The following is a 27,354-nucleotide window of genomic DNA, read 5'->3' on the forward strand; positions in this document are numbered from 1 at the left end:
ATCACACAAGTCAGATCCTACACTGCCCACAGCTCCTGCCCTAGAAGGCCATAAAATGTTGCCTACAGTAGAAGTGGAGGGCTGGGGGTTCAAATGGCTTAGCTGTGAGAACTATTTTTGAAGAAGTTACAGAAGATGAAGCTGCACCAGGTATTATTTTGTTGGGAGGACAAAAGAATGAAATTTAAGGAGAAAAGGTGGTGACCAAGGACACCACTCACCTGCAGGGTCTCAAGGCCATTCTCTCTCTCATTTTCCTCAGGAGGCTTGATAAGGTAGCAATGGTTACAGCACTTTTTCAATTCCATCACAATATTCAGGAAACCAGATGTGCTTCCCCTTGTTCCCTTTGAAAGAGCTTTGTAGTTTCTTGTCAAAATCCACCTGCAGGCAGGAAAATGAATGTCAGGATCATTACTCAGTGCAGAGCAAAGCCTTGGAGGAACAAAACCTTCAGGAACAGCTCATTCAGGCATCAGTCTACTTCCCTGCCTCACTTCTCTTACAGGATGCTCTTTCCTCTCTAAAAACCCTGACCTGACCTTCCTATTGATATTATCACTGTTTAATACTGAACAGCATCCCAACTTTGAGCATATTGTCACTCCCCCAGCAAAGACATAACCTCTGGCTTGCAAAACTGGCCAGTTGAACTGTATCACTCTACACAAACATCTTCCAGAAGGAAAGATATCAACTACCTCATATTCCTGCTGGGAAGCTCCCAGTACTACAGGGGATGGTGTCTCACTGCACTCTGAAGGCCACAGTATGCACAGAATACTGGAACACCCTGCCAAGGCCTACAGAGAGTTGTGCCCATTTCCACTGGCACTGCCAGCAGCTCATGCAGTGACTCACTTGTAGTACTGCTTCTGCAGAGCAGACATTTCCACCCGGAGGATCTGCTCCACTTTGGCTGGCAGAGATTTCTCCACGTCCTTCTTCACTCTGCGCAGCAGGAACGGCTCCAGCACTTTGTGAAGGCTCTGGTAGCCATTCTCTCTTCCTTTCCCGTGATCCTCCTCAAAATCCTCCCAGAACTCAAACCTGGCAACAGAAAGGAGGAGGAGGGAGGTGTCAGAATAGCTCTTGTCTTATGGCACCAAACAGCAGCTGTTGGATACACCCCTGCTGCACCACAAGACAGGAGAGCAGCGGTTTAATGGAAACACAGTGGAAGATAACAGATTCACTCTGCTCTGGTTAACTGAACAGATTGCTGGCAAAGCTAGAAGATCTCTGGGTTTAGACACCTTCCTAACATCTTATATTTGAGCTCCACACTGACTCCCAGGACCCAAAATCCCAAGTTTCCCACTATTTTACTCTGCTGGCATTTACCTGGCAGCAGTTTCTGAACTTTCCACGGTGCCTCCCCCAGGCACAGCTTTGACAACTGGACTGATTTACCCTGCTCTGAAGGCTCTTTTGGGATTGTTGCTTCCTCTGACAGCTCCTTTGAAATGTGGAGATCTGCTCTCCTCCACCTGGGAGACCTCAAGCCTCTCCTTCGCTCTTTCTGTGATCCAACAAAAAGAATTTGGGGGACAGCTCTTCTTGCAGTCAAATGTATTTTCAGTGAGCTTTGGGGCATGCCTGCCTTAGCCTTAGAGATGTCCACAGCTCATTTTATTTTAAAGGAAACAAAACATTTGTTACACTGTGAACACACAATCAGCCAGACAGCACCCCCAGAGCTGCCATGAAATGGTTGGCAGAGGGGCCTGAACCACAGCGTACTGGAAACCTCAGAAATGGCTGAAATGATTGCTTCAAACAAGTTTAGCTTTTTAGAGATGCCTGGAAGACAGCAAACAGATTTGAAAGGCATGTATCAGGTTTCCCCATTCAGTTTGCTGCCAGAAATGCTCCTCATATTAGTTATTTAACCTTTGATTTCCCCACTAATGTCTGTTCTCCTATCATTGCTGTCACACCACTGAGTTTAATTCAGGGATTTCTGCCATTCTGCACTCCCTTGAGCCTACTTAACAGACAAGAATGGAACAGAGACATTTCTTGGAAGGCCTGAAAGGAGACTCACTTCTCTGGCATGATGAAGTGCAGCAGGGACCAGAGCTCCTTGAGTGAGTTCTGAAGTGGGGTGCCAGTGATCAGCAGCCTGTGGTTGGACTTGAAATCAATCAAGGTTTTGTACAGCAAGGAGTCGTCGTTTTTCAACCGATGGGCTTCGTCCACGCCCAGAAAGGCCCAGTTAATGCTTCCCAAAACAGTCTGGAGGGAGAGAAGGAAAAAACACAGGAGATGCTGGGTCAGACAGGCCCCACCACTTGCACATGTGTCTCTCTCCAAGCACTGCAGTGTGGGCTGCCCAAGGTGTCCCTGCGGCTGCACCCTCACAGGATTTTCTTGCTAATTTGGGGACCAGGGTGCCTTCCCAGAAACGAAAAGGTGAAAATCAGCCATGCTGTACAACACTCTGCTGTATCTCAATAGTGCTGCAGCAGGCACACCTATCCTAATCCTCCTCTGCTTTACCCAGAAAGCACAATCCTTCCTCAGCTCTTTATTCTCCCCCTTCTCCATGCCCTTGGGGCCCTGGGTAGCACTGGTCCCACTGGAGCAAGAACAGGAGAGCAGATGAACAAGCCTAAAAAGTTCAGGTAATCCAAGAGTTTTGATTTAAATTATTTTTCTTTCTTTTTTTTTTTAAGCTTTTAGTTTTTTGTAGGACTCAGTGATACACTGACAGGGCTGATGAATATTTCCTGAGCAGATTTCTTGTAGATGTAAAAATGTACATACTGTTAACACTGTGGCCAGTGGTTCAGTCTAATGTTTTGTCCTCTTAACAAGCCTAAATTAAACCAGGTAAAAATTCAGGTACTGCTGGGTCCTGCCAGATGTCTTACATGTAAAAAAAATAGCACAACTGTGCAGTACAAGAGTGAAGACACTGTAAAATGTGTCCTACATTCCCACATTTGCTTGCATTACTGGGAAGGAAAAGCAAATAGTGGCTGTAGTTGTCCATCGCCACATAGGGAAGAGGTGAAACCCACTAGCTGAGAACTGGCTTTCTCCTTTGGAAATGACAGAAAGTCTAAAGAAAAGCATTCTTGGAGTAATGACTCACCTTATCTTTCAGGAGGATCTCATATGTTGTGATAAGTGCATTGAATTTCAATCTTTTAGACTGAGAATGGATCCACTCATATTCACGTATCTGTGAGGGGAGACAAAAGTTAACTTGAACACGTTATCAAAATGAAAGAGTTAACAGTTGTTATTTTAGTGTAGCTGTAAGCCAGAGACTACAACCAAGTCCAAACCCTTGCAGTTCTAAGGGTGCCATTTGATGAGCTCAAGGTGCCCAAGGAACAATTTGGTTTAGTGCACACATGGTTCAACTTGCACAGGTAACAAAATAAGGTTAACTTGCTGTTGTGACATTAATGAACACATCACCTCACTGCAGACACCACTGGAGTCCCCACACTTGTGTGTTCCATTGTCTGAATAATCCCAAATACTGAAGACAAGCATTTTACACTGCTGGACTTCTCACTGCATATTTCACTCCAGATCAGCTCTGAGAGAAGCCAGTGCTCCTGCACTCACTCCAAGAGGCAAAATAAAGCAGAAAATTCCCTGTAGGAGGGATTTACACCCAGACACTCAGCCACACCAGCTCCAGCTGCCTGCAGTGCTGCCAGCACTATGCACCAGCCTCTCCAGCTGACTGAGTGTCACACACATCACACACGAGCTGCTGCTGTGCACCCAGAGCTTCTCCCTGAGCCCTCACCCTTTGCTCTCTGATTACACACCATGTTCCTGCTCATGAGGTCTCCAATGTAAACCACCACGTTTATCTCAGGTGCCCACACTTCAAACTCCCTCTGCCAGGAGGTGAGGGTGGACAGGGGCACGACCACCAGGAAAGGGCCATACAGCTGGTGCTGATGGAACAGGTATGACAGGAATGATATTGTCTGAATGGTCTTGCCCAGTCCCATTTCATCAGCCAGGATCACGCTGTTGTTCCTGAGAAAAGAGGAGAACAAACAAAAATGCTGTCTGAGTGCATGTTTCTGCCACTACTTGTAGCCCCACATTTTTCTTCACAGAGAAAAGCAAGGCACGATTCTATATTTCTGGGATTCATGCTCTCTGAACCTCAGAGAAAGAAAACACAATTCTTATCACTTGCTGTGCCTGTGTTTGTGCAAAAGTAGAATGCAACATGGAGATTGTTTGCCCAAAGTGATGGTGTTTTATTTCCTTGGCCTGTCAGGGCCTAGTGTGGGTGTGTGTGTGTCGAGACTGTGGGCTGAGAGTCATGACATTCAGAGCAGTGTGTGCAGAGTTGAGTTTGGCAGATTCAGTTTAGATGTAATGTTATATGGTATAGAATAATATAGTATAATAAAGTAATTAATTAGCCTTCTGATAAGGTGGAGTCAGATGCAATCATTTCTCTCTCCCCTAGTCGGGTCTCACAGCAATCCATGACAAGGACAGAGAGGGGCAGTGCAAAAACAGCTATTTGAACACTTCTAAGTGGATCCCAGGGATAGCCAGACTGAACATGGCACAATAACGTGCAAAAATGAACTATGATGACTCCAAACTGGAGGAAAACAGGTAGAGGGGAATCAGTGGCCTAATTTTAAAAGGACATCTCTCAAAGACTTCAATTAACATATAAGCACACTGAGCCAGAAACCATTTTTTCCCATTAAGTCAATGGAAATCTAGGGCTTATATGTACCAGGCTCAGCCAAATCCATCATGTGAACAGGCCCAGACAGGGAAAATGCTTTTTGTTTTCACACAAGGTTTCTTAAGTTCATGCTTTAGGTAGCTCCTGCTTGCAGCGTCTGCAATGCAGCTGGGCATGATAACATTTGAAATCCTCCAAGCTGCAGAAGGAGGGCTGGTAAAGACCTCACTTGAAAGGGAGGTGTGCCAGATCCTTCAGGGACAAAAAAGGCACACAGTGAACATGCCAGGCTGTGTACATACTTGCACCAGGAGTGAGCCAGCCAGTTGAGGCCCTCCAGCTGGTAATCGCGCAGCTCCAGGTTCTCCCCGCCGATGTACGAGGGCTGCTTCTTCAAGGCAACAAACCTCGGCCTCTGCTTCAGCACCTGAAATAAAAACTGCCTTAAGGCCACTGAAGAGAAAGACAGAACTCTCAGTGGCTGAAAGGCTGAGAATTCAGCAATGATATTGATGAATTCAGCAAAGAGTGTGTATCTATTCACTGGTTTGAGTGAAGAGAACTTCTCCTCCATCCACATTTTCCTAGCCAGTGCTTGTGTCTGCATTTCTTGTGATTTGCCTGCTGCCCTCTGGTTTATGATCAGGGCTCTGAGTCCCCCAGGAGTGTAGTAAGCTGCACAAAATACACAGGAGTCGGAACAAGCTCCACTTCCTTCTTTGTCCTCTTTTGGTTTTTCTCCCATTATTTCTGTCCCTCTCCTTCCCTGTATCAGCATCTTGCAGGCTTCCTCTTTTCCCAGGTGTGCTGTTTTTTCATCCAAGTGATATTAAAACTGCTGCAGCTCCTTCTGAGGAGGAAGCACTTTTCAAGGATTAATTAAGCCTCCCACTCCCCAGGGGGACATAACATTCTCACTGTGCACAGAGTAAATGAAACTCAAAGGGCTTCACATCTCTGCTTGAAGTGCGATACAAGAACAGCAAACAACCCTTCAAATGCAGGTGGGAGGATGGGAAAAATGTTCCCTGACATTTATTCTGACAAAACTTCATGTTCCCACTGCTTGCATCTTCCCCCAGCCTGGAGGAACCCAGCAAAGGAGGGAGAGCCAGCAAACCTTGCAGTCACGGGTGGGAATGGTCTTGGAGTTGTTCCTGCTGTTGAAGCTGTCGATGCAGTGCTGGAATTTCTTGCTGATCAGAGCCTCATCTTCCCAGCTGCACTCAGCATAGGGCAGCCCCATCCACTTGCACAGGTATTCGGGGTCATTCGAGGATGTTTTGCGACTGCTTGCTGTAAAATATGCAAAAAAGCCCAAACCTCAGCACCTGTAGCTGAGCAGCTGAACCACAAGCATGGCTCACAGGCTGAACTGCCCAGGCAGCCACAAAACAGGTCTTGGCTCATAGCAAAAGTGTAGAGAGACCAAAAAAAAAAAATGTGCCTTTACCTGGGAAATCTGAATGTCCCGTGGCAGACTTGCTGGTCTTCACAGCTGTGTTTGGAGAGAGAAGGGAAGGGAGGGTTGGAATGCTGGCAGCCAGCAGAGGGAGCAGGGCAGGCCACCACTGCCTCACACCCACGTTTTTACAGGAACTGTATTGGAAATAGCTTACACAGCTCTCCATGCCAATTCCCAAAGCTACTGGGCGTTGGCACCTCTGACTGACATGACTGCGATATTACCAAAGTGCTCAGTCAGTTCTGGTTTTATTTTTATCAATTAATCATGAAAATCTCACCCCTGAGCTGCCTTGCAGCCTAACCACATCCTCAACCACACCACAGAAAGGGGACCTCACAAAAGCCAGGCCCATGCTGCTGCTTTGGAAAGAAACATTTTGCATCCAAAGGGCTGAAGACAAAGAAATTCAGCAGCAACAATTTCAGCAACCTGCTGGAAACTAGTGTGTCATCCCATACTCCAGACAAGGAAAGTCCCTGATTTTTATTGTTTGTTTACAAGCACAAATACAAATCTGTAAACCTGGATTTCTACTGTCCAAATTCCTAAATTTCACACAATGAAATACAGTAAACACCATGGTGGTTTCTTCAGGGATACTGGAGGACAGGGAAGAAGAGAGAGCTGCACACTCATTCTGCTGTCACACGGAATAAAGTTCCCATTCCTACTTCACCCCTTTACCAAAGTCTTGGCTCCACTTACCTATTACCCTCTCCACTATTTGATATTGTTTGTTTAGCTCTGAAGCCAGCTCTTGTTGGCAGTTGAAATATTCTACGTCTTCAGGTGATACCTTGCCCAGCCTAGATGCAAAATAATTCAAAACAAAACAAAAAAACACTATAATGCTTCTGTCATAGTGCTCATGGATGTTGCATATAGAAAATCTACTTTCCTATATGATTCTGGCATTCAGACAAATCACAGGGGCAAATTACTGTTATATGACATGTTTCTTAAATTTCCTAAAATTGTAAATTATTGCTGAGAAGCAAATGTCATAGATGTTCAGATTGTCTCCCTGTTAAATGCTGCCTTATTCTGATGCAAGAAATCAATCTCAACACAGGAATCAGATAGAGATGGAAGCTGCTACTCCAGCTTTAGCACTTTGGAAAGACACTGTAGCTCCCCTTACAGTTCCTGGGGAAGCTGGATATAAACTGATGCAAAAACATGCACACAGAGAAACCCATAATTAACAAGGGTTAATAAGGCTGCAAGCCCTCACAGCACCTCCTGGGCCAGGTAAGTCTGTGCACCTTTCATTGGTTGTCAGCCTTCCAAATTCTTAAGGCTAGGAAGTGGCAATAGTGTGGATTTCACGCCTTGTCCTCTCCATTTTCCAGCCTCCACACCACAAATATCATTTCTGTGGGGGGGATGTTCCTCAGCAGGCAAAGCGAGACCAGAGTGCACATGAAACAAGCTTTGTAAGAAGAAATCAAACATTTTCAGTCATGACTCCTCAAACCTCAGGCTAAACACAAAGTGCCCAAGGCCAAATCACCGCTTGAAGTGAAGCCTACCATTGCTTGATCTCCTCCTCTTTTTTCTTGAAGTTCTCCAGCTTTTTCAGGCCCTTCACTTTCTGCTGCTGCAAGGACTCCTCGCTCTCCCACGTGCTGTGGATGTATGACCAGCCCTTCCACTTGATCAGGTACTGAACCTCCCCCTCGTCCTTCTCGGGGTCGAAGTCGGCGCTGGGGTTGCCGTTGGCCTCGGTCACGTACACGGTGGTGGAAGCTCCAATGGCTGCAAGAGACACCAGCCTGCATTTGGAACCCTCCTGAGCCACCCCTGGGCATCAGCTGCAGCACAGAAAGTTACTCTTCTAATACACCTTTTGTGGGAGCACAAAGAACACCCAAAAGGTTCTGCAAGCCTGTAAGGCAGGCACACAGTTCTCCGTGCAACAGAATCTTTTTAAATCTGTCATAAGTAGCTTTTCTTTAAGTATAATTCAAAGGCCTCTTGAAAGTGTTCACAACCGTTCAGTTTTACAAAAAGCATTTTTGTAAGGCTTTGAGAAGAAAACATTGGATTTATTTTCATTATGGCTTTGTCAATGGGACTATGAAAACTGACTCTGCTAGATCTGTTTTATATTTCAAAGCAGAGAAAAGCAGGAATTGCAGAACAATGGTTGCATCTTTAAAATGTGTTCAGGCTAAATGAAAGCTGCTGAGCACATAAACTATAGAGATTTTAGGATTTTAAATATTACAAAAGCTATTACATATTACAAGATGCAACTAAGAGGCATAGATGAAAAGAGGAAAAGCACTGAAACAACCCTTGGCCCCACTTTCAAGTTGCAAAAGCATTGCACCAGTTCAAGAGAAATAAAGGCTTCTTCCAGAGCCACTCACCTCCCTTTTTTCCAAGCCTGATGTCCAAGACTTTCTCAATAGTTTCACTGTTGTCTTGTTGTTCATCAGCTCCTTCCCCAGTCATCTCTATCAGGTCATCAGAATCCGTCTCAAAATCATCATCCTCTTTGTAGCTGAGTAAGATCAAAACCAAACTGATATAAAACCCTTGACTCTTCCCAGCCCACCAACACAGAGAATGGCTCAGACTGGAGCAGCTTCTCCAGCATTTATGCTGTGGTTCAGTGCACGTTCAGCACACATGTCTTAAATATTCAGTATTTTTACCCAAGATGCTCAGATAGCTACACTTTACCAGACTAGTCCTCTATCTTGCCCACATAGTTTTTCTGACCATGGCCAACATCAAGTGATTCATAAAGTGGAACAATCCCTGCAGCAGGAGCAAGGCCATAACAGTGAAGGTCTCCACTACTGAGGGAAAGATTATTCTGTGGAGGTTGCAGAGCATTGAAAGGCTGCATGGGTGCCTACCCTAGGAACTGCACTTCTCATCTTTGGTGCATATTTAACCACCACAAAATATAACTCGGATGGCTCTTTGCAAGTCCCTTATTGGGACTGCCTGAAAGGTGAGAAGGTACACTGGGGAATGGATAAAGATTTACTCCACCCTGGCTCAACACACTGTCCCCAGTCACCCTCAGACAACTGGTCCAGTCCAGCACAGCTGCTCCCTTTTGCTCATTTTCATCTAGTATTTGCAATTATCAATCTCATCTGAGAGTCCTTTAGAAATATTATGCAAACCTCCTCATGTTTCTCTTAGGAGGGACTGGTAAACATTCCCTCCTTCACAGATGGCAAAGTGAGACAAACGCTGGATGTGCCCAGCAGGAACCTGCCAAAAGAGCCACACCTCAGCCACAGGTCCCTGCAGGACCACACAGGAGTCAGGGCCCCCTTCCCCAGCCAGCTCTCACCCCAAACCAACCCCACACTTCTCCACACCTGACATTTTTGGCTGCTCTTCGCCGAGTTTGTCTCTTGGGGGTCTCATCGTCTTCGTCATCATCATCATCTTCAGATGAGTCTGGTTTCTTCCTCTTCCCACGCTGGATTTTGTGGGGCTTTTTAACACCAGTTTTGGCCACTGTTCTAAAATAAGAGTTAATAAAGCCATAATACAGCATGGTTTATGTAAATATCCACTTCAATAAGTCTTTAAGGAAGCACAGATCTCAAATATTAGACTCCTAAGGGATTTAATCTGCTCTATCATGGAAACCACTCTAGTGCTCACTGGAGCATGAGGTGGGGAGATGAGGGAATAACTAAGCCCTAGGTTTACTAAGTCACAAACAAAGGTAATAACACTACATGAAAAATTCATTAGTGACAAATAGGGATTTCCTCTCCACACAGCACAGGCAGAAAAAGAGAATGAACCAACCATTCCTTACCTCCTCTGGACAGGTCTTCTTGCTTTAATTTTCTTCGGTTCAGGCTCACTCTCTCCACTGGTGCCTTGCTCCCCTCCATCTTCATCCTCTTCTCCAGCAGACACCTCTCTTTTCCATTTAATTCTGTGGTCAGAAATGTAGGTCATGAAGGGCAACAATATTTCTGCACAAACACTTGGCTGAACAAACCATCAGGTCCATAATTGCAGGAAAAAAGTTCAACGTTCTATCCTTGGCTGTTCAGTGCAATGCAGGGGGGATGTTGTGCTGTGATTCTCTGCTTTTAGGAGGGGGATCTCAGTCACCTGGGGCTTTGCTCACACAGTGGCAGGATTGCCTTGAGTGAGAGCAGCTCTTACCACGAGTGCTGGTGGCAGAGCTGTACTGCTCAAACCTGGGTGGGCAAGGGCTTTGATTGATGATTTTTTTTTTCCTCTACTTCTGCATTTTGGAGATGGGCTGGAAGGATCTGAAGAAATGTGCAGAGTTACAAGAGCTCCTTGGAGTCCAGAAAATGGAACAAGACTCCTGCCATGGAAATTCTCCTGCCAATTCAAGTTTCCAAGTGTGAAGCCAAGCCCCATTGTACATGAGCGGAAGGAAGCACATTCTCTGGGGACAACTAGGAACAAAGCTGCAGCCCCAAAATGCCTTTTGGAGGAGCCTCTCCTCTCTCCAAGAGGACATGGAGGGCCCACAAGGATGGAGCACTACCCTTGTCCAGGAGAGGTCCATACTACCACAGTCCTCCCTGTGCTTTATCACCTTCCCTCCTGCACTGATGGGAACAACCAAATGAAGAGTTAAAAGACAAGATGCAGGAGAAAGCAAGCAGGATGATGTGGCTCTGTTCAGATTTTCTTCATCAGGCAGCTCATAGCTCCCTACCCCACTTTAGTGTATGGAAAAACTAGGAGGTACTTATTAGATGGGAAAAGGTAATAGAATATGACTGTAAGTGAACTCAAGTTATGGTGCTTAGACATCCAAAGCATTCTTTATGGAAGTTCTTTTGTTTTAACAGGGGGTTATAAAAGATAAAAGAAGATAATAATTTGGTATTTTATTCTCAGTTAATCAAAAAGGTGGGAGGAGAAGGGATTAAACTGTTTTAAGTGTCTCTGAAGGAGAATCAGTAATCTGATGGAAAAGTGAAAGACTGACAACAGAAAGTGAACCTGACTCATTCAGATTCCATCACAGGCACAGCAGGAACGTACAAAAACAAGGATTGGAAAATTGCATCCATCTATAGATTATATTCACACTTCAATTTTAGTAATCCAAAGTATTATTAAAATATTTATTTTACAAGATCACCATGTTGACAACTCCCATCAAACACTCCAATGCACTACTGTTCTGAGAAATAAACCAAAGCATCACCACTCAAAACCCTTTCCTTAGAAACTTACTTTCTTTTCAACTGCTTCTGGCGTCTTCTTTTTGGGCTCTCATTTTCAGACTCGCTACTTGCCTTTAATGGAAAAGAAAGAAAATCAAGTTGTAGGCTTCACTGTGGACTGGCTCCTCAAGGATGCAAGTGAAACACGTGGTGGTGGGTCCTTTCCCTGCAGCCTGGAGGACACTGGTGCAGAGCAGCTGCCTCCCAGCACAGCCACCTCAGCTGCTCGGTCCCGCTGCTCTGCTCTCAGTGTGAAGAAGGAAACCCTGCAGGAAGTCTGGAGAGCTCTACAACATCACCTATCTTGAAGTGCCTGAGCTCAGGAGCCATCCAGCCCTCAGTACCAGCCCTAGTGCCCAGCATCCACCATGGCAGCAGCAGCCAGGCAGACCTGCAGTGTGTGCAACACCCCAGGGATTGCAAACCCACGGGTGAATTTATCCCAACAATTGCACTGTGACCTCTGCCTTCATTGCACAAACTTCCTATAAGGAATGAAATAAAAATGTTGTTGTAAAAAGGCAATAATCTCATCAAAAGTATCCTTGTCTTACTGTTGGGTTTTTTCTCCCACAGCAAGTCACCAAGGATCTTACTGGGTCAGAGCTGTGTCCTGCTGCTTTCCTTCCTCCCAGTTCTACAGTCTCCACCAGTGAAGTCTCTTTGGCTAAATATATCTAGAGCTATTCTAACTGCTTGCTGTTCTAGTCTAAAAGTGGGTGTCACGAATTCCCACAGACCAAGATAGCTAAAATAATCTCTTTATGCTGGTTGCACACAGCCCCATTTTCATAAAAACTAGTCAACCATGAAAACAGATCACCACACAGATAACGTGACTTCTCCTTAGCCTCCCCCAGAAAACACAAATAGGCAGGGACAAAACTGAAGAAACCAATGTGAGATTTCTAAAGAAGTATCAAAATGACAGAAGTAGCCTCCAAGATTGCTTGCTGCACACACTTACTGGAAATCTTCCACTTCTAACTGCTTTTTGCCACAGTATTCAGCTTTGGCTCCAGGCACTGTCTGTCCATCACTATGGGTAGCAGAGTTTGCATGCCCTGACACCCCCACTGCCCTCCTGGACAGAGCTCACACAGCTGTGCACACAAGGACCTTGTGGAATGGTGTGAGCTGTAACATGCATCCTTCATTCCCATTCTCCAGCTTTCCTTCCACCCACAGAAATTTCTGCCTCATTTGCATCAGTGTATTCACTAAAATACTGGATGCCATCCATGTCTGACCATGAGCTTTCCTGGATGTGGTGTCAGAGTTGCATGTGGCACAATAACAGCTTTTGCACCATATCTTACTACAAACACGTGTTCATCCACCTGTTTCAGGGCCCTGCATGAAATCCCTGTCTTATTTACCAACCATGAAGCAAGTGCCTGGCAAACACCTTGGAAAGCCCTACCTACCCTTGCAACACAAGCCAAGCACTCCACAGGTTTCAGTTTTGACACACAAAATTTAGAAGTCCTCAGTTTTCCTTTTTTAATCTCTTATCCACTTTCTGAAGCTTTTCCACTCCAATCATTGGGCATGATTTTAACAGCTGCCCCTCAGTGCTCGTTTACTTTTGCTGTCTTTTGGCAAGCCACAGGTAAAGAGAGGTGGATTTCTCTTCTGCTCTGCGTCAGAGATCACATTGGGAGAAAACCAAATACAACCTTTAGCTCTTTGAAATTAACTCCACTTCTCTGCCAAAATCCCATTTTCCAAGTTTCTAGTGTCCATTTTCCCAATGCCTGTACTCTCCCCCTGCTCTGTCACTTGTCTCCACAAAGCTGATGATTATCTCTAAATGACTTGACTTTTCCTCCCCTCTTCCACCTTGAAAAACATAACTTGTGACTGCAGCTCAGCCACCTTCTCTTACATATTTCAAAGGCAGCATTGTCTGTTTTGGATGTGTGTCAAGCCCAGCCCTATCTCCTCTAACACAGCCAGTCCCCAGCTTGAGTCATCTGCCTGCCTTGTGCTCCCACATCCTCCCCATCCCAGAATGGAGTGCTGGGAAGTGCCCTGCTGCAGCTCCTCAGCCTCTCCTCATGTCTCCTGGTGGTAAATTCCTTGTTTAAGGAAGCACAGAGGACAGCCAGAGAGCCAGGCTATGCCAGGTGCAGAGCGTGCACCTGAGGCCCTGTCTGCCCACCACCACCACCACCACCAGAACACACTGGTTGGGAAATCACATGCAACTTGCATTTTTGTAATGCCACCTCCCTGAATGACACAAGCTAGACTGGCAAAGTCCATCCCCAGTCCCAGTGGGGTTTTTGTCAGCCCAGCACGAGATGCTGGGGTCACACTGCTCACACCAGAGCCCAAGTGCCAGTGCTGCCCTGCTGGGTGCTGCCACTGTGGCCATGGGGAAAGACAAACCTGCTCCCCCTTATCAAAATGTGCCCAACTTATTCCTGCACCACTGCTTCCAGCTGGACTAGGATCTGGCCTCTTACAATTTCCTCATCTCCAGCTGAAGGGATCAGCCTTCCCTCTCCATGTCTCACTGACTCCTCCCATCAGTTCCTTCCCTCTCCCAGCACATAAAGTGCACACACTTTTACCAGATTAATTGCACTGTCTTTTGCTGTGGAGCAACACTGAACAAACATAATGATGTTTGCATGTAGCACCAAGCAGAGCAACACAGCAATTCAAAGTTCTGCTCCTATAGATTATACAGGAGTGTCTTTGCCACTAGCCCAGGCTGGGAGAAATGGAGATTCCAGGCCAGTGGAGAGGAGGTCCAGGTGAGCCTCTGGAGCTCACACTAGGGAAGATAATGACTTGCTTAAACAGAGCCAAAAGTATTTCAGACTAAAGTCAAAGTGAGGATTTGCTCATTTCAGGCTTAACAGAGGCCAAACTCCAGTGCTCCAGAAAAGCTGGAGAATCTCAGCTAACCAGGTTAGTTTTATATCTGCTGAGCTTCTCTTTCCCAGTGAGACCAGCACAGTTTAAATTTTCAGCAAATACATGAGGCAAAGCATTGACCAAAATGCAAATGAGCACTTTTTTTTTTCCAATAAGAAAACCAGCTGTATTTTTAGGACACACTGGTGCGTGACTTCTGGCCTCTCTCTGACAGAAAAAAATATGCTGACATTTGTCACCAATTTCAATCTGAAACTATTCTTTTAATAGTAAAAAGATTGTGTCTGGTTGGGCACATTGATTTCTCAACTGCCCCATAATCACAGAACCAGGGAATGATAAAAAGGTTTGAGTTGGAAGGGACCTTAAAGGTCATTCAGTTCCAACCGCCCAGCATGGGCAGGAACACTTTCCACTAGACCAGGTTGCTCAGTGCCCCATCTCAACCTGGCCTTGGACACTTCCAGGGATGGGGCAGCCACCACAGCTTCTCTGGGCACCTTGTGCCAGGGTCTCACCACCCTCACAGGGCAGAATTTCCTTTATATATCTAACCTAAATCTCCCCCATTTCAATTTAAATACTCTGAAAGGCACCTGGTTCTGCACACCTCACATCCCCTGGCTGCAACCTGAAGCTGATTTATGAACTGCAAAGAAAATGCCTGGGGAAGTAGTGTTTTTACTAAAAAACTCACACCTTCTCTTGTTCCTGGAGACAGCTCTGGGCCTCTGAGCAGATCTGTGCTCCTATGCAAAGCTGCACTTTCGCTTCCCCAATGGCTCAGCCCATGCCTGGATATTGATCATGAGTTATCATCCTCCCTGATCACACCTCAGACACCTACACAATGAACCCAGAAATCCTCAGAAGGTAACTATGTCTAACACACAAATAACCCTGCCCAGAGTGCTGCTCTCAGAGGACACAGTGATTGAGCAGGGCCCCAAAACCCAAATCACCTCCACCTCTGTGCAGGTGAGTCACGGGGCAGCGCAGGGAGATGGGATGGCTCATCCACCCTTGCTCTGGTCTCTGAGCCTGCCACACTGCCTGCATGATGCTCTTTGCTAATCTGCAGAGAAGCATTAGGGAAGAAGGCAATTACAAGCCCCCAGACACTGTGCTGGAAGTCCCAAGCAGCAAGCAAGAGGTGCAGGTCATTGGAGACAGGATTAACCCTGTGAAGGCAAAATGCATCTTCAGATGTGCCTCGGGGTTCTGCCCCCTCCAGCAGCAGCAAGGAGTGCTCAGCACCACACAGGCTTGAGCTATGCTATCTCCTCTTTCTTGGTGGCTTCCAAAAGCAACTTTCCATCTCCTCCTGCTCTCTGCGAGGCCCCAGCACTGTGCTCCTGACAGGTCACACCCTCCAAGAGACTCTGCTGCAGATGGGAACTGCCCTCTGGGGACACTGCAGTCAGTGCTGCTTTGGGGAGAGAGGGGTGAGGGCATGCTCCAATTTTTTAGATTTCAGCTGTTTCACAGAAGTTGCAGTGATGAGGGTCATTTGCAGGACCTTTGGGGTGGTTTTGTTTTTTTGTTTTTTACAATATTTTGTGGTATAGCAAAGTTTTTGCATCTCAGATTTTTGATTTTTTTTTTTAATTTTTACCTTAAGTAGTAGGAAATAAATATATTGAAAAAGAAAACAACATTTGCAAAACCACGTAATATTGTAAAACAAAAAAAGAAGGGACTTACCTGTGCCCCTAAGAGGGGGTGAGTGGAGCTCTGGGGTGGGTGTGAGGTTGCTGGCACAGTGCATGCCAGGGCATCGCACAGAGGGGCCCAGCCTCTGCCAACTTGAAAAGGAAAACAAAAGCTACGTCAGTGGTGCACCCCAAGCCCCTTCCTGAGCTCTGCTCTGTGGGACAGCCAGCACAGGAGTCTGGGGGGCAGCTGGTGGCACTGGGGTGCCACCAAGGCTCAGCAATAACGCACCAGAGCAAGGAGCTGGAGACCTGTGTGTCACCCCTAGAGCATCCGAGCACACATCTTGGCGGTGAAGCACAAACAGCCTGAGTCAGACAGCACCGCTGGGCCCCTGCTCTGCTCAAAATCTGCTGCTTATCTTCAGATTTCCAGCCCCAAGCTCTCCACAGATGCCTCTCTCTGGTTCTCCTTCCCCTACGCTATAGCTACTCGACCTTCCTGAGGACCTGCAGATGAAATGCTCCATGCAGAAAACCTGTCAGATGCAAATGAAGGCAGAACCTGATTTCTACATCTTCAGGAAAAAACCCAACAGTGTTCTGAAACAGGAACAATTAGAAGGTTTGGTTGCCAGGCTCTGACCACTGTCACCTTCAACTGAAGCACAAAAGACTCCCCAATGTTCAACCAAAGAAAAGTGATGGGTCATAAAGCTGCACACTCACAAATGCATTTATTAGTGGGACCCATTCCAGGATGGGCAATACTGACTGTTTTGTTGCTATGAGGTGTTTCTGGGAACTTTCCTTTATTCCTGGTTGGATTTGTGTTGCATTCTGGTCTTGTTCTGTTTTTTTAATTACACAGACTCCTCTCCAGATGTTCCTACATCAGAGCAGGACTTGCATTATGCCCCATTGCAGCAATCAGATCAGTGCATGCAGATCTCAGCCCAGGCAGTGTCCGGCTCACTCCAGAGGTCTCAGGCCAAGGATCCAGCTGCAGGACTGGGACCTCAACTGTGAGATCCAACATCCATGCACCAAACTGGGACTCAGTGTTTACAAGGCAATGCAGTTGAGACCTCCCTTTCCTCTTTGGGTTTGGTTGGTTTTTTATGTTCAGTAATCCCTCATCCTTTTTTTTTTTCCTTACCTCATCTTTTATATTAAATCGTGACGGTTCTTGTCTGCTTCGGTTTGACCTCCTAACCCCATAAACATCAGGATATTCTTCCCACATCTGCAAAATAAACAGACCATCAGAAGGCCTGCTTCACCCCAATTATTTTTGACATTTTAGAGAAGTTTGATGGTGGCTTAAAAAAAAATCAACCAAAAACCATTAGGGAATTAGCAACCAGCAGATGGACAGTTTAAAAAACTGGCTGGAAAGATTATTATTATTATTATTATTATTATTATTATTATTATTATTATTATTTTGGGATATTTGACACCTTTCTAAAGCAGCATGTGTTTATCTCAGTGTTATCTTTACAGTGGTCCATCTTTCCACTGAGGCACAAATCACTCTCCAGCTCGCTCAAGCTGAAGGACAGAGTGTTGAGGTAACCAGCCCTCTGCAGCACTGGTGCCAAAGGAATGCAGGCAACACCTTGGACGTGGAATGAACAGACCTACCAACTCAACAGGGCAATTCTCTGTCACTAACAGCTTCCAGCACAATTCCTTTCCTGGTGGAAAGCCCCACCAGCTGCCTGGAGACATGGCCAGCTGCAGCTTCAAAGGTGAATTCTGTGGCCCAGTCTGGATGGCAAATAGAGCAAGATACCCTGTCATTTGGCAAGGCAAGGCAGTGGCCACTGGATCCTCTCCTGAATGCACTGATGGGAATGTGGTTTGGCAGTGCAGGACACATGGAAGTGCAGAGGTGACTGCTGGCAATGGTTGTGCTCTTTGCTGTAAAATGAGGCCCTCACCAGTTCAATACACTGTGTATAAGAGCATGCAATTGTTCTTGTGGATGGGCAGGAGAAGGGGACACAAAAATGGATGCCCTGAGGGGGATGAATGCAGAGCTGTGTTGGTGACACAGGACACAAGGGTTACAGGGCAGACACAAACCACCACCATGGTTTGGTGGTCAAATGGTCAAATTCCTACACCAGCAATTCCTCTCTCCCTCAGCAGAGCTCTTAGTTCTCTACATTGATTCATTTCCTTCTGATTCTCTCTCTCTCCAATCCTCAAATACCTCTGCAAGCCACTGGCAGGAAAAGGAAATCAAACTATGCTGCCAGGTGCAGCAGTGATGGGATTGAGAGTGTGATGGATACAAGGCTGCAGCCCAGCAATTTTTGTGCCTCTGTTAAAGGAGTAATGGGATAAGGGACAGACTGTGACAGTGTGTATCTGTTGGGCATGCAAGTACTGAGGTACATTCTCAAGAAAGAATAAACCCTCAAATTTAATGCTCCTTCCCCAAACCGTTTGAAGAACTTGTCTTTTATCTATTAAATAGCATGGGTTTTCAATGTGGGAGCAACTTCCATGACAAATCTTAATAGCACCTAATACAGATTAACCTCGCCTTCATGGGTGTATCTAGACAAATAACAAATAAACAATAATATAATAATTAATTGCATTGGTTATTCAAGGGGAAGTTGTATCAACATGCCTAGGTTAGACCTAGCTAAGGAAGACACCCATTAACAGAGAAATTAAGGAAGGGAGAGGCTTTCTTATTAAAGGGTGTCCCGACCTTTTCATGTTTCACCCGTGCTAATTATCACCCTGGGTATGGATGCACTTCCTCACAGGATAATGTTAAAATTTATTGTTGGGAACATGCTCTTAGAATCCTTCAGAGGGAGAGAAGAGTTCCTTTGGTGCCCACTTATCAACAATAAACCACAGATTTTAATATGGTGTTACCACAACTGTCTTATAAACTCATCCTCCCTTGCCAGTCCGAACACTGGAGGATTTAACCACTACTTAAGCCAGCAGCCTGGAGCTTTGTGGAGGGAGAAGGTGGTAACAAAATCCTTCACTTCTTCCTGGCAGGTCCGTGGGGAGCAGAGGCTGGAAGCACTGTCCTTCCTCCTTATCCTTTACACTCCCAGCACCTTTCTCCATAAAACTCACTCTCAGGAGCAAGCTGTGCCCAGTGCAACCCACGGCTAAGAACAACAGGATGGGTACACACCACAAACAAACAAACAAAGCTGACCTAACCAGAATTTTCTCCTTCCAAGTGAACTCAGTTCACTGAGTTCCTGTCTCCAAATGGTATTTGGGCTCCTCTTTCTCACCACACACTGCCCTGTTTTAGTCAGGTGCCTCCATCCCTCAGGTAAAGCAGGTACCTGAGGTGCAGTTTCTGCCCTGGGGTGCAGAGGGATACCATGAGCAGTAACATCTACAATCCCTTTTCCTGCTGGACAGCAAGTGGAGGGAAAACTTGACTATCTGAGGAATATTGCTAGGGAGGAGCTGGGAAGGTACAGGGGGAAAAAACCCACAACAAAGAAGCACTGTTCTGTTCTGGACTTAATAAATAATGGAAGTTCGTTTTTGTTTGTTTTTCCTATGCTTTTTTGAGAGGAAGAGTGATGTAAAAAAAACCAAAGTGGTTCAAACTTTAAACCCTAGACAAACTTCAAACCTTCTTCCTGAGTACTTATCCCATGGAGAGGCTTTACTGCTTCTGAGGAGAGACAGGATAGAGTGGAAAGACAGAGGGAGAGGATGAAATGACAGGATCATGTACTGATGACAGGCACCTGCCTCTCATTCACACCAGTCAGCCCTGCCACCATCTACTTGGTGACCCAGGGGTTGTTCCACAAACACAGCAGCTCCTGCTCTCAAGGGTGACAGCAGCAGGGCTCCAGCACACAGCCCAAACAGCCCCTGGGGACACTGGAGGTCAGAGGCTGTTTGGTCCATGTGCAAAGTGGCCAGGATGTTGGGCACAGCTTCACTGAGGTCCTGCTGCCTGACCTTCCGTGGTGGGGACAGGAGTAACGTGTCCGTGCAGAGCAGCAGGGGTAATACCTTTTTAACATCTGCTATCCTTTCCTTCTTAGAGGCTGGTTTTTCTTTGGTTTCAGGAGGGGTCTGCTGGGATTTGGAACCCGTTGATTCACTTTCAGATTCAGACTGACTCTCAGAGGACTCGGAGCTGCTGTTTGACTCGCTGCCCTGCTCACTTTCAGACTGGCTTGCAGAGTCAGAGCCAGAGGCTTCTTCGGATGCCGAGTGACTAATGGTAGAGAAAGAAGAGGTTACATTTTAACTGCACTGACACAGCTGTGAAATACGAAGGGAGCAAACCTGAGACACATCCTGAGCCACAACAACAGGTTTAGAAAAGCCTGAATGCAAGTGTGGACCCTGTGTGTACACCCCACATCGGCATTCTGCAGCAGAGGCAATTCCTTCCCAGGACTGGCAGTGAACACGAGTGAGAGTGCAGCCCCAAAAATCCCTGTCCAGGATCTCCTGCTCATCACCAGAACAAAAGCAGTGGTGGTAGGTGAGGAGAAGCATCAGCAGTACCAGCAGCACAGGTTCTCCTGATAGATCTGGGTGTCTTGGAGTGAGGCAGAGAAAGCACAGTGGGGGCTGCAGCATCCACAGACCATCCTCCAATATTAACGATGAGCAGTTGCTTCAGCACGGCTCTCCACTGCATCCTGTGAGGCCAGTGGTTCCAAATAAACCAGATATCTGCTTTCTGGAAGAGGCCAGTATCAAAAACACTATGCCCATAACACCATGAATGATGCTAAATATAATGCTTTTTGCAAAAATAATTAATTCAGCAACAGGGGAGAAGAAAGAAGCTTATATGGGCTTGTGGTTGGAGCAGCTCCTCTTTAAAGGATTACACCAGTGCTGTGCAGACTGCATTTCTCAAGCCAATAATGGGAGAGCAGAATATTAAGTAGGTATAGTTCCCCCATTTTTTGTTTTTTTAAAATATCTTCATATAAAAATGGGTTAACACCCAGTGTATCCCCTTAAATGAAAGCTCCTCAACAAAACAATGAGAGGCCAAACTATTTTAGCTGGCCAAAATATTCAAATACCTTTTCCCAATCATTCCCAACATATATATTTTTTATTTTAAGAGCCAAAAAACCAAACTGAAATCTCAGGACACCTTACCACAGGTGTGCTGCAAGGTAGCATTAAAACCCCACTGCCACAAACAAAAACACAATGATGATGCCACAAACTTTTGGAATAAGGAGCACCCCTTTCCCAGTCAGCTTTCCACTTGGCAGCCAGATGTGTTTGTGATATTTAAAGATTTGCTTAGGTACAACACTAATGAAAGAAGAGTCAGGAAAACTTTGCAGAGGGATTAAACAGGTTTTTTATTTTTTTTTTCTACTTTTGTACAAAAGTAACAAAGCACATGAAAGGCTTTGCTCAGATTTCATGATTCAAGGGAGAAACAATACAAAGAAAAATTAAAAAAAAAAATAAAACGAAACCAAAAAACAACCCAAAGAAAGCATGTGCACGTGTACATTTCCATCCGACTCCGCAGGGGTCGTTGCCGTGTGGGGATGCCCGGAGGCAGCCGCGGCCCTCCCCGCTCCCGGCCGGACAAACCCCGGGCTCCGCGGCTGTGGGCCGCGAGGCGGGCAGGGGGCAGCACCCGCGCGCCCTCAGGCGCCGCCGCCGCCATTTCGTGATCGCCCCTCCGCCGCCATCTTGCGACCGCGGGGCTGAGCCCGATCCCTGGGATGGGTCCCTGGAATGGAACCCTGGGATGGGTCCCTGGCACTGCCCCGGGGAAGGGGAACCGTGGGGAGCGCGGCCCTCCGAGCCTGAGGGGGCACAAAAGGAGCCCCTTCCGCAAACAGCAAGGGCAGCCATCACCCGTGGCTGCTGTTTCACTGTCCCAGCCTGGGTTTGAGGGAACAGGGTTATCACATTGCGTCCCACACGCAGGCTGGAAATTCAGGTTGAACCACGGCCATCCCAGGCTGCCCAGGCCCTGTCCATGGATGGAGGTTATCCATGAGAACCAAAAGCACAATGTCCCAGTACACCCCTTGTTGTGTGGGCTTTACAACAGTCCCCCTCTTTGTCCACCACAGCTCTCCATTGCCACAGCCATGACCTGTGGTGGTGCCACACACATAACCCATGGTGGTGCCACACACATGATCCATGGTGGTGCCACACTGCTCCTGGCAATGGCACTCCAGCAGCTCTGGGGACAGATGGTGTCCATGGGCAGGCCTCAGCAGACACCATCCCACCGGGCCTCCACAAAGGAAGGGGATCTGGGGGCATCCAAACCTCTGCTGTCACAATATAAGTGGCAACATCAGGCTCTGCTTGAGGCCTGTTGGTGTCCTGTGTCCCACAGGGACACATGGAAGATGAAGACAGTTTTTCCTTCAGTCAGATTTCTGAGCAATAGCTGGAATAGGAATTTTAACAGCCCAGGCAAGACTGAGGCCAGACAGCTCTGACAGTATTTGTTTAGAGGCAGAACAGTAATTACTGTCCTCCTCCCGCTCTGGAGCTCTTTGTTCCTCAAAGCCTTAAGCTTTATTTCAAGGACACAGGGACACAGGCTCTCTGCACATTAAGAGCCATAATTCATGTGCTTTATCCACAACATTGTCTGAACACTAATTCTTTTTTTCAGGCTGTGAACTGTGTCATCTGAAAAGAGGGAGACTTCTCTGGTGGCATATGCATCTATATGTGCAGATATTTGCCTGCACACCTGCTTCCCCTACTAAGGAAAGAAATACAGATGAGAAGTGATTATGTCCTTTTGAAGGCTGTAGCTTTTTTTTTTTTTTTATTAAGGAACAACCTGTTATTGAGGCAAAATATGTGTTTATCTTCTTTTCTATGTTGATCAGATAAAAAAAAATAACTGAAAGGCCTGTTTTCATAAAAGAATCCTTTCTAACTGTCACTGGTACAATCAGGAAGCATTTCTACCTGCCAACAGAATATAATGTATTAGCAACATTAGATGTCAAATCAGGCCTAACACTGTATATACCTAGAGACCTAAGTCCTCTTTTCAGAAGTTATTTCTGGAATTTGTCCTGGTTTAATACCCCTGAGTTAGCATCCAAACAAGACCTACTTCCAATTAAACTAAAAGTAAGAAATAAGCGATAATTATTTATCACAAAAATCACAATTCAGCCAGACCACCCTCCTCCAAAAACACCCATGAACATGAAAAGAAAGCAACAGATGGACCATTGGCAATTTCTTTGAAGAAACTCCTAAAAAAAAGTTGCGATCTGCAAAGACTCAGCCAAATACATTCCTCTGGTTTCTAAGAAATACTTTAGGCTTTAAGTCTGGTTTAATTAAGAGCCTGCTCCCGACTTGAAGGGGAGCAAAACTAAATCATTCCTTACCAAGAAGAACATGATCCTTCTAAGAAATAAGTAGCTGAAAGGCAGCGATAAGACCCTTTACAGTGAGGCATCTGAGTTTAAAAGGCAATTACCACATGCCTGAAGCCTCCAGACTTTGCATTTAATATTTCACATATGACTTCCTTTTATAGGGGATCATCTTTGCAAGCAGCAAATCATTTTATAAGTTCTCAGTAAGAACTAACAGTAGATCTGCCTCCAGAAGGTGTGAGACAGCTGAAAAAATGACCCCAATATGCATTTGTGAAACCAAGAACTGACTGGGGAATGGCTCTAACTGGGACCATTCTGCCCCAGCATTTAAAATGTGGCTTTTGAGGGACAGAACTTGAATTCAGACAGGGGAATAAAGGAGGATTAATAACCCAACACCCTCCCACAAGCAAAGCTCCTCCCAGCTTTAAGAACTGTTGTGAATGTTTTGAATCTAAACAAGTTTGAATCCCAACAGCAACATTCCACTGGGCTTCGCAATCTCTGCAGGGATTCGGCACCAGCAAACCACCCTGTGAAGGCTGGAGAAGGACCTTGGCAGATTATCCCATGGCTGGATAACATCAGGAGCTGGATGACAGCAGGAACTGTTCTATTGAACTCCTGTGCATTGCTGGCCACAGCGTCACCAGTGCTGTGGGTAAGTGACACCCAGGTGCACAGCAGCAGCTCACTGGCACCAGAATGCCCCGCACAGGTGGCTGGGACACAGCCCCTCCCTGCTCCCATCCCTGCTCACCGTGTTCCCAGCACTGGCTGGACCTGCTGGGCTTCCTGATACCACACCTGGGCAGCCCAGAGAAACAGCAGGTCACTGCCAGCTTAAGCCCAGGCAGGACCAAGCCTGAACAGGAACAGTAGAAATAAACTGCACTTGGCAGGGCAGGTGAGTTGCAGAGTGGACAATGCAACAATAGCTTGGACTCAATGATCTCAGGGGTCTTTTCCAATCTCAGTGATCCTGAGAAGGGGGTGAGCAGCCCAGGGCTGGAGGAGCTGCTGGGTCAGCCCAAGAGTGTCTGGCAGAGCCAACTCTACCTGAGAGGGGCTCCTGAGCCTGCACAGCTCTTCAGCTCAGGCTGCCAGCTGCCACTCCCATCCACCAGCAGAACCAACCTGAGATTTACTCCAAAGCACAGAGCAGCAAGGCCTGTGCAGGCCACCAACTTAAAACTATTTAAACAGATCTGTCTTCCTAAAGTGACCTGTACAAACTGTGGGACACACAAACACTGTGACAAACCACAGAAAGGGCAAACACATCGACTGAGATGAAGATTGGCTGCTGTTAAACATTTCCTTTGAATATCTGATCTACAAATGTGATGTTCCCTATTATGAAGAGAAACTATTTACAAGAACATGTAGTGACAGGACACATGGGAATGGCTTCAAACTGAAAGGAAGTAGGTTTAGATTAAATATTAGGAAAAAATTCCTTACTGTGAGCTTGCTGAGGCACTGGAGCAGGTTGCCCAGACAGGTTGTGAATGCCCCATTCCCTGGAAGCATTTGAGGCAGGTTGGATGGAGCTCTGAGCAGCCTGGTCTAGGGGAAGGTGTCACTGCCTATGGCAGGGAGGTTGGAATGAGATGATCTTTGAGGTCCCTTCCAACCCAAACCATTCTCTGTTTCTATATAAACATATATATGAAATGGCTACATATATTGCAAATACAAATAAGCACCATCAATGTTGATATGTGCACTCAAGTCACAGGGTAGCTGTAAAAAGGCACTAAACTAAATTTAACCTTTAGGCTAAACAAGCCAGGGAGAAGAACACAAGATGGGTTCTAGTTACAGATCACTAGATAAAGAGAAGATAATATGAGTAGCACAGACTGAGCAAATACCACAGTAATCATAGACAAGGCCATACAGACACTGCACATGGAGTGTGCAGGAGAGCCAAGCAAAGGACAGATTGTGACACTGAATATAAATAAATGCATTCCTAGCTTTTTCAGTTCCCTTGATTTTATTCTGAAAGTCTGCTAAAAAGCGATTGGTGCTTGCTTGTCTCCCAAGGCAAAGATTTTCTGAGTGAGAAGCCTTGAAGAAGGGTCATTTGGTGAAAGAGCTTTTCCCAGTTTATTTCGTGCAGGGAAAAGTAGAAATGGGGGGAAGGGAAGGAAGAAAAATACTCCTGCTCCTCTACTCTCCATACCTATGCATGGTACTTTTACACATTGATCTTCGAGCAAGAACTTAAACTAGAATATTCTAAACACAATTAGGCTCCTCATACTGTTTAGGAGTGAGTCTCAAACAACTCTAAATACTCAAAATATGATTTGTCCAAACGTGGGCCAGCTTTAAAGGGGCACAACAAACTCCCGTGGTGATAGGGTTGGCCCTTCCAGATTACCAACAAGTTTTTCAAAGCAGCATAAAAATATTTCCCTAACCTCATTTTATGATCAGCAACTTTTTTTTACTCCCCTTAAACGGGCATGTGAGAAGCTCTCCTGGAGAATCCACCTGTGTCTGCAAACTTCCAGCCTGTTCTGGCCACTGCTACTTATCTCAGCACAGGACTCCCAAATGCCAAAGGCAGAGCTAAATATATCCCTCACTGCTCTGCTGCAGCTCAGCAAAGCACGTTGGGCTATCCTGAATGATACAGACCTTCCCAAAGCTGGTGGGGGTTTTTCCTCCACTAGGAAGACGCTGTGTTGTGTTTGCATAAGCAAGCAAAAAGAGCAATTCATTCATGATGGGGAGAGCTGGCTCTCTAGCCCTCTGATCTTTAGGCCCAGAGGCTGAAAATGCTTGGGATGTTTAGTGGGGACAGAGAAAAAAAGAAAAAAAAATGAAAAGCCAGCAGAAGGACAAAAGGAGTCAAAACCTGTCTGGTTGATTAAGGAGCGCCATTGATTATCTCCAAGGCAGCATCCTTCCCTTTCCCTGCACAGCAAGGGGAGAACAATTGCAGTTCTCAGGGTTTGAAAGGGCCCATCTCTCCCTCGCCGGGAGGCAGCCAAGCATTTCCGAAGCATTTCCGGGCTCCACATCCCACAGCAGCGGGCGGAGCTCCCAGCTCCTCCTCAGCCCCAGCCAAGGAGAGGAGCAGGAGCCGGGGGTGCGTCCCTTCCTCAGAGAGCGGGCAGGGCTGTCCCTGTGCCGCCGCCCTTCCCGTTCCAGCCCCGCTGCGCCATGTCCCCCATGGACAGCCAGCCTGAGGCTCAGTGGCAGCACAAAGGGGACTCTCCATGCTGGTGCAGCCCATTGGCAAAGGACACACGGATGCGTGAGAGGGCAGGAGTTTGCACACACAATTAGTACTGAAAAAGTGGGTGCCTTTTCTCCCTTAACATTTGTAAACTTCCTTTAAAACTTCTCAGATTAAAGACATGGAGTGTATATGGAAATTTAGGACCACGATGGTGCAGAAATTCCTTTATGGTTCCAAGTGACGTGCAGTTCAAAATAAGGGAGCCTGATGTGGCCTGAGGGGGTTATTCCAAGTGACTCTTAAAATCTGTTTTTAACCAAGAGATGTAAGCCTAAAGTTTTACAGACAGCACATGGCATTCAAATCTCAACCGGTGACAACTCCGCAGTGAAGTAGAGAGATTCCTACCCATCAGAGAGATGCAAACGACTCCTATAATTAACGTATTAGCAATTCTATTAAGTCATCTATACCTAACAATAACACTTGCAAGAAACATAACTAATTGCAACACAGCTTTTTCCTAAGGTCGGGTGTTCTGGAGTCAGGGGATTCTTGACATTGCAACACCCTTGTTCATAGCTGGGGTAAAGGTTGGTGAGCAATGAAGTGTTAAGCATCCCACCCCATCCCGTCTGTGGAGCCTGGCAGACACACTGAACTGAGCCCTGCCAAGATCAAACGCCATGCCAGCACTTCCAGCACAGTACCAGAAAGGAATCTGAGATCACTGTTAAAAACTTTTTAATTTTTAACCCCTATCAGTCAAGGTAAGAAAAGCACATGTAGTACAGAGTAGGTTATCTCAGCCCACAGGTAAATATAAAGGAAGGTGAAGATTGAAAATTGTAATTTAGCAGCAGTGCTACA

At 46.2% G+C, this 27,354-nt stretch overlaps 1 protein-coding gene across 2 annotated transcripts in view; it reads right to left on the reverse strand.

The window, feature by feature from the left end:
- CHD2 (chromodomain helicase DNA binding protein 2) overlaps positions 1 to 27,354 on the reverse strand; it is a 71,382-nt gene that overhangs the window by 21,405 nt on the left and 22,623 nt on the right. For both annotated transcript variants that reach the window (XM_077185546.1, XM_054642445.2), the window contains 16 exons: positions 19,933 to 20,140; positions 17,063 to 17,149; positions 11,373 to 11,434; positions 9,958 to 10,080; positions 9,506 to 9,652; positions 8,534 to 8,667; positions 7,691 to 7,916; positions 6,864 to 6,964; positions 6,144 to 6,188; positions 5,811 to 5,986; positions 4,993 to 5,117; positions 3,795 to 4,011; positions 3,101 to 3,190; positions 2,048 to 2,238; positions 862 to 1,050; positions 222 to 384 (listed from right to left, as the gene is read on the reverse strand). In XM_077185546.1, coding sequence (XP_077041661.1) covers positions 222 to 384; positions 862 to 1,050; positions 2,048 to 2,238; positions 3,101 to 3,190; positions 3,795 to 4,011; positions 4,993 to 5,117; positions 5,811 to 5,986; positions 6,144 to 6,188; positions 6,864 to 6,964; positions 7,691 to 7,916; positions 8,534 to 8,667; positions 9,506 to 9,652; positions 9,958 to 10,080; positions 11,373 to 11,434; positions 17,063 to 17,149; positions 19,933 to 20,140 — 2,284 coding nt within the window. The remainder of the gene's footprint in view (positions 1 to 221; positions 385 to 861; positions 1,051 to 2,047; positions 2,239 to 3,100; positions 3,191 to 3,794; positions 4,012 to 4,992; positions 5,118 to 5,810; positions 5,987 to 6,143; positions 6,189 to 6,863; positions 6,965 to 7,690; positions 7,917 to 8,533; positions 8,668 to 9,505; positions 9,653 to 9,957; positions 10,081 to 11,372; positions 11,435 to 17,062; positions 17,150 to 19,932; positions 20,141 to 27,354) is intronic.

Source organism: Agelaius phoeniceus, chromosome 13 (assembly GCF_051311805.1).
Source record: "Agelaius phoeniceus isolate bAgePho1 chromosome 13, bAgePho1.hap1, whole genome shotgun sequence".
NCBI lineage: Eukaryota > Metazoa > Chordata > Aves > Passeriformes > Icteridae > Agelaius > Agelaius phoeniceus.